The 7,245-nt window shown below is 35.7% G+C and overlaps 1 protein-coding gene across 2 annotated transcripts; it reads left to right on the forward strand.

The window, feature by feature from the left end:
- Positions 1 to 1,377: 1,377 nt before the first annotated feature.
- On the forward strand, positions 1,378 to 7,245 carry LOC116113291 (ras-related protein Rab11D). 2 transcript variants are annotated; one of them, XM_031399435.1, is made up of 2 exons: positions 1,378 to 1,888; positions 6,567 to 7,245. In XM_031399435.1, the coding sequence occupies exons 1-2, from the start codon at positions 1,668 to 1,670 to the stop codon at positions 7,000 to 7,002; spliced, it is 657 nt and encodes a 218-aa protein (XP_031255295.1). In that variant the 5' UTR covers positions 1,378 to 1,667; the 3' UTR covers positions 7,003 to 7,245. The 2 variants fall into 2 exon arrangements, with proteins under 2 accessions (XP_031255295.1, XP_031255294.1); XM_031399434.1 differs by lacking the exon at positions 1,378 to 1,888 and adding an exon at positions 4,152 to 4,662.

Raw genomic sequence — 7,245 nt, forward strand, 5'->3', positions numbered from 1 at the left:
CATTGAATCTCTTTTAAGATTGTGAACTGACAGGCAACATAGACGCAATTGTGTGCCGGCCAAAACGTAATATAGTTTGTTTAATGCGTTGTTAGGTACGGATAACTTTGGATAGTTGGCGGTCCGAGTATGTCTACCTTTCGTTTACTTAAAATTGGTGCAGGATAAGACAAGAGGAAGGGCGACTGACATTATGCACAATTCAGATAAAGATGAGAAATGCAAAATCATAGAGAAGAAATGGTAAGAATTATGAAAATTGGAGCCTGTTGTTTACAGGATGATCCTAGTAACACACCGGCCATCCATGTCAACTGTGATGAAAGTTCTTGAATCTTTGAGGGAGTAATATTGAAGGTAGATGAAAACATCAAGCATGGTCATGTATTGCCATTGCCATATGCTCCTTCTGCAAATCACCATCCATGTTTCTGCCCCACTTCCACCTGTGGAATCTATACTTCCTAATCCAAGATGACTTTTTTCTGGTAAATTCATCTTTTAAGTGTAGAAGAAATACGTTAAGTCTCTGATTTATTGTACAGTACAAAACTACTTGGATATTGTGTGGTGTAACCTCCTTGAACAGTGAACACATTGGTTTTTTTTTTTTTTTTTTTTTTTGGTGAAAAAAGGGGCCTAAGCCCAGAACACATTGGTTTATTTTAAGAAGCCTGATATGCTTCCAATTTCTTTTCTATCTGCTTATAACTTAATTGGAAGAAGAATCAATATGATTGCTTTCATAGTCATCCTTTTATGACTAGTCAAAATCTGCAACAATGAGAAAGAACGGATTGGGGGAAAGAAGCAAAAACTGAGAGAAAAGAGGAAAATTATGTACCTCCTTCGGAAAAATATAGTTAACAACAGTTGGAATCAGATTCTGCATTTATTGTGCATAAATAAATCAAGGGCCCTGCTTGTTGCAAGAAACACAGAACAAAAATAAATTAAGGAATAACAGAAAGGGAACTTTCTGCACCCCGCATAACAGAAAGATTTCATATATGTATAAAGTAATTAAACAAATAAGCTTAATTTTAAATATTTTCTCTGATTATCAATGATTCTAATACATTGTTATTTCTATTTTCTCAAAAGAAAATAATAGTATATTTAGAATTAATTTTTTGATATTCTTAAATAGGGGAAAATACCCAAAAGTCCATGTTTTCACAATACATTCTCGTACGGGCATATCATTCATTCAGCATAGGGATTTTGATAATCTCTATGCTAAGAATTAACAGTAGCACTAAATTCATTATTTTGAAATATAACATTATTATATATTTTTAATTATAGTGTAAAAAAAGAAGAAGAAAGAAAGAACAGATGGGGAATAAGGGGAGTTTGAAACTAATAATAGAGATTTGGTAGCTTTCTAGCTTGAGTTGGTTGGGACCAAGGAAGTTAAACAGTGTCATAAGTTTAGGCAAAACCTGTTGGGTTCCTAGATTCTTGTCAAAACCAGGCAAAGTTTTCACTCCAAAACGAAATAAAAGCTGGGAAAAGTTTCACTTTCAGACTCTTACATGAAACTTCGAGCCATATCTCTTTCACCGCTTTAGTTTATAGTCTCAAACACTTTTCTTTATATAACTGACACAACAAGAACAACAAAACTCCTGTCTCTTCACAACTCTTCTGTGTATAATATTAATATGTCTGGGTACAGGCCTGATGATGAGTATGATTACTTGTTCAAGCTGGTTTTGATTGGTGATTCAGGTGTGGGTAAGTCCAACTTGCTTTCCCGGTTTACCAAAAACGAGTTTAATCTCGAGTCTAAGTCTACTATTGGTGTTGAGTTTGCTACCAAAAGTTTGAATATCGATGGTAAGGTCGTCAAGGCTCAGATTTGGGACACTGCTGGCCAAGAAAGGTGACCTTTTTATGGTTTAACATTGTCGCCTCTTCTTTTTCTCCTACCCATTCTTCTTCTTCTCCTTTTTTCCTTTTTTCTTTCTTCTTCTCTTCCTCCTACTTTCTTTCTTCTTCCCTCTTCTCCCTGCTCGGAATAGGCTCCAAGGTAACTTGATTTGGCTATCGTAAGACCATCATGTTGAGGCCACCACCCATCTACCCCAAATCGCTAGCATACCTCGCTCCCCTAGACCGTTGTCGCTTTGTACGAACCCACTGCAAGCTGCCGCCGTCGTCCCTTAGAAACCCACCACAAACCATAATCATTGTTACCCCCTGCCTACGGTTGTAATTTCACATCACTTAACTTTTTCATTTTTCTTTGTTTAATCAATTAGGTGGTGTAATTAATAATCTAGGTTGTATGAAATGAAATGAGAGTAGGGTTTTGACGATCAAGTGCAAGCAAATTAAAAAGCAGAGGGAATGTTCCAATGTGTTTGTGGTTGTTTTTGGTTAGGTTTGTAGGCAGGTTTGTAGTTGAGTTTGTGTCGGTTTTTGGGTGGGTTTGTGGTTGAATTTGAGTGGTTGTTTGGTGGTGGCGGCTGGGTGACTTTAGGGTTTAGAGGGATAGCGATGATGGTGGTGGTGGTGACTTTGGATTTCGATCGTGGTGTTGAAAGGTGGTGGTGGGGGCTAGATGGTGGTGAAATCAAAAGTGAAGGGTAGTATAGTAATAGAATCCTCTACATCTGTGCCAAAGTTAAAATTTACTAACAAAGTTAATTTAAGGGTGAGAATTTGAAATAAATAAAATCAAGGGCAAAAACCTGCCATTTCACTAACCTTTGGGTGGGAACATGTCCTTTACTCTTTAAAAAAATATTTGATAAAACTTTATATCGCATTGAATCTCTTTTAAGATTGTGAACTGACAGGCAACATAGACGCAATTGTGTGCCGGCCAAAGCGTAATATAGTTTGTTTAATGCGTTGTTAGGTACGGATAACTTTGGATAGTTGGCGGTCCGAGTATGTCTACCTTTCGTTTACTTAAAATTGGTGCAGGATAAGACAAGAGGAAGGGCGACTGACATTATGCACAATTCAGATAAAGATGAGAAATGCAAAATCATAGAGAAGAAATGGTAAGAATTATGAAAATTGGAGCCTGTTGTTTACAGGATGATCCTAGTAACACACCGGCCATCCATGTCAACTGTGATGAAAGTTCTTGAATCTTTGAGGGAGTAATATTGAAGGTAGATGAAAACATCAAGCATGGTCATGTATTGCCATTGCCATATGCTCCTTCTGCAAATCACCATCCATGTTTCTGCCCCACTTCCACCTGTGGAATCTATACTTCCTAATCCAAGATGACTTTTTTCTGGTAAATTCATCTTTTAAGTGTAGAAGAAATACGTTAAGTCTCTGATTTATTGTACAGTACAAAACTACTTGGATATTGTGTGGTGTAACCTCCTTGAACAGTGAACACATTGGTTTTTTTTTTTTTTTTTTTTTTTGGTGAAAAAAGGGGCCTAAGCCCAGAACACATTGGTTTATTTTAAGAAGCCTGATATGCTTCCAATTTCTTTTCTATCTGCTTATAACTTAATTGGAAGAAGAATCAATATGATTGCTTTCATAGTCATCCTTTTATGACTAGTCAAAATCTGCAACAATGAGAAAGAACGGATTGGGGGAAAGAAGCAAAAACTGAGAGAAAAGAGGAAAATTATGTACCTCCTTCGGAAAAATATAGTTAACAACAGTTGGAATCAGATTCTGCATTTATTGTGCATAAATAAATCAAGGGCCCTGCTTGTTGCAAGAAACACAGAACAAAAATAAATTAAGGAATAACAGAAAGGGAACTTTCTGCACCCCGCATAACAGAAAGATTTCATATATGTATAAAGTAATTAAACAAATAAGCTTAATTTTAAATATTTTCTCTGATTATCAATGATTCTAATACATTGTTATTTCTATTTTCTCAAAAGAAAATAATAGTATATTTAGAATTAATTTTTTGATATTCTTAAATAGGGGAAAATACCCAAAAGTCCATGTTTTCACAATACATTCTCGTACGGGCATATCATTCATTCAGCATAGGGATTTTGATAATCTCTATGCTAAGAATTAACAGTAGCACTAAATTCATTATTTTGAAATATAACATTATTATATATTTTTAATTATAGTGTAAAAAAAGAAGAAGAAAGAAAGAACAGATGGGGAATAAGGGGAGTTTGAAACTAATAATAGAGATTTGGTAGCTTTCTAGCTTGAGTTGGTTGGGACCAAGGAAGTTAAACAGTGTCATAAGTTTAGGCAAAACCTGTTGGGTTCCTAGATTCTTGTCAAAACCAGGCAAAGTTTTCACTCCAAAACGAAATAAAAGCTGGGAAAAGTTTCACTTTCAGACTCTTACATGAAACTTCGAGCCATATCTCTTTCACCGCTTTAGTTTATAGTCTCAAACACTTTTCTTTATATAACTGACACAACAAGAACAACAAAACTCCTGTCTCTTCACAACTCTTCTGTGTATAATATTAATATGTCTGGGTACAGGCCTGATGATGAGTATGATTACTTGTTCAAGCTGGTTTTGATTGGTGATTCAGGTGTGGGTAAGTCCAACTTGCTTTCCCGGTTTACCAAAAACGAGTTTAATCTCGAGTCTAAGTCTACTATTGGTGTTGAGTTTGCTACCAAAAGTTTGAATATCGATGGTAAGGTCGTCAAGGCTCAGATTTGGGACACTGCTGGCCAAGAAAGGTGACCTTTTTATGGTTTCTTTCCTTTAAAGTTTTAAGCTTTTTGCTTAAATTTGGTGTTTTTGTTTATGAATTGGGTTTTGATATTTTTGTCTACAACTTGAATTGGGTTTTGATATTGTTGTCTATAGCTTGATGGGTTTGTGAAGTTTTCTTTGTTTAGCTGCAAATTTTTTGTTATGCGTTTCGATACGTTTGCTTTGGAACCTGGAATTCAAGGATCTGTGCTGATTTTCTTTTTCTTCATATTTTCGTTATTGAGATGAAAAAATTTAGTTATGTTATCTGGAATATTATGGGTTTCTGGATTTTTAGTTGTTTTTTTCCTTTTTTTGGGAGTTGTTTGTTGTTTGCTTTCTGAAGTGATTTGGATTTCGGTTCAAGGATCCTGGTATTTCCACTTGTTTGTTTTTCTTCTGTTTGAAGGAACTTGTGTTTGTGCTATTAAAAAAATCAATATTTGATTTGTATGCTCATACTTTCCTATGGATTTAAATGGTTGAAATGTCTTACATGGAGCTCGCAGCTGGCAGTGAGTCACAAAATAGTCGCCTACTGTTGGTTGTCAAGTGATGATTTTGACAACCTCATTGATATACCCGCAGATTTTTGGTTTACATGGATTTCTTATTATTGATGATATGGGCTGTGGCATTTCATTCTGATTAAGCTATATGCATGCCGCTACATGTTCCTTTTGCACAGAGACATAAAGCCTCAATTTTCTTTACTATGAGTTGCTCCGGGTTGTTGGGGTTTTTCCCAATCCAGATGGCTGGAACATTTCCTTGTATGTTGCTGGTAAACTTTTGAAATAGGAAGAATCATTGAAAGACAATTTGGCATATCTATACTTGTTTTCCATTGGTTGGGCAAAGTGTTTGGTTGTGTTTCATAATTACTGTGAAGTTGGAGTTTCAGAGTGGATATCAGTGGTGGACGCTACTGTCAATGATCATTAATGCATTTTCAACTCTAGAGTTGTCTGTGACATGCTTCGAAATCTAGTAAAATAAGTGTCCAGAGATAGTCTTGCCTGTCTTACATGGAGTCACAATTTGTTAACATTGCGAGCGTAATGTTATATAGAGAACCTAAGAAAAATGAGAAAAGAAATGTCTAGTTGTTTTTACCCCAATGAAGTGTCTGATTGTAAGATTTTGTGGAATGCAGTATTGGAAAGAATTCTACTTGTTATCCATAAAGCAGATGTCTTTAGAAAAAGAATCAGAATTTCTTCAGTCTGAACTTCACCTTGCTGAAGTGTGAAACTCTGTAGGACTCTTCTTCTCTTGTTTTTGTTTATTTCTTTTAATTATGTACTCTGTGAAAACATGTGCAATACTCTTAGCTTTCCTCTTATAACATTATAAGTTTATGCATATAATCATTGTTATTGGTTTCTATGAGAATGCATGAATTAATGAACACCATTAAGTGCAGATGCTGTTTCTCTTGGGCAATAGATAGCTTGGGATACTCTCTTGAAGTGGAAAGTGTTGTCAATGATTAATTTAAGAACCAATGAGGACTTGGTTTCTTGCCCTGCTTATGTAATTATTTTTTAGCACATGGCTTGCACATACAACCATCTTGGTTAGCTCTCTAATATCATGGCATCCTGTACTTGGTGTTTGATATTGACAATTGCTATAATAGTTTTCTCTTATTTTCTTGCATAGTTTTTGTAATATTTTTTATTATGATTATCTACAGTGCGTAGAGATGTCATCATAATGCTCCATTTCATGACCTAATTTTTAATTGGTAATGGTTGTCACAGTGATATCTTTAATCACTTGGCTGTTTTAGTACTATGCAAGCATTAATTAAAGGAGCTGGGGTCTTTAAATAAAAATAATACACAAGTTTCCAACCTCTCAGTTTGCTTCTTTGTTCATATAGGTACCGTGCCATTACAAGTGCTTATTACCGTGGTGCTGTTGGGGCTTTGCTTGTATATGATGTAACACAAGTTTCCACCTTTGGGAATGTTGGGAGGTGGTTGAAGGAGTTGAGAGAGCACACTGACCCCAATATTGTTGTCATGCTGATCGGCAACAAGTCAGATCTTCGACACCTTGTAGCCGTCTCTATTGAGGATGGTAAAGCTTTTGCTGAGAAGGAGTCTGTATATTTCATGGAAACATCAGCATTAGAAGCAACCAATGTGGAAAATGCTTTTATAGAAGTTATTAATCAGATATACAAGGTTGTTAGCAAGAGGGCAGTTGAGGCAGGCAGCGATGGACCTGCTTCCACACTTCCATCAAAAGGAGAGACGATAAACGTCAAAGAGGAAGCTTCCATTCTAAAGAGAATCGGATGCTGCTCGAACTAGGGACAATGTTGTTGTTACATTGCCAGATTTTACAGCATTGTGCAATTTCCTTGTACGTGATCAAGGTAATCTTCATGTAGAAAGAAAAACTAGTTTGTCTGGTACATGGTTTGAAAAATTTCCTGAGAACATGGTCCAAATTGTCTCAAAATAATCTAATATTTTGGTGGAATACATTTCCTACCTGAAACTTTTATACTGTAACTATTTTACTCAGGGTATTAAATTATGAAGTTTGCTTTA

This window comes from Pistacia vera, unplaced genomic scaffold (assembly GCF_008641045.1).
Source record: "Pistacia vera cultivar Batoury unplaced genomic scaffold, PisVer_v2 Contig678, whole genome shotgun sequence".
Classification (NCBI taxonomy): Eukaryota; Viridiplantae; Streptophyta; class Magnoliopsida; order Sapindales; family Anacardiaceae; genus Pistacia; species Pistacia vera.

What these genes read in the sequence shown, in the direction of transcription:
- LOC116113291 (XM_031399435.1), top strand. Translation starts at nt 1,668, where the DNA reads ATGTCTGGGTACAGGCCTGATGATGAGTATGATTACTTGTTCAAGCTG. An exon ending in GACACTGCTGGCCAAGAAAG is followed by an intron (nt 1,889 to 6,566) that starts GTGACCTTTTTA and finishes TTGTTCATATAG; the next exon opens with GTACCGTGCCATTACAAGTG.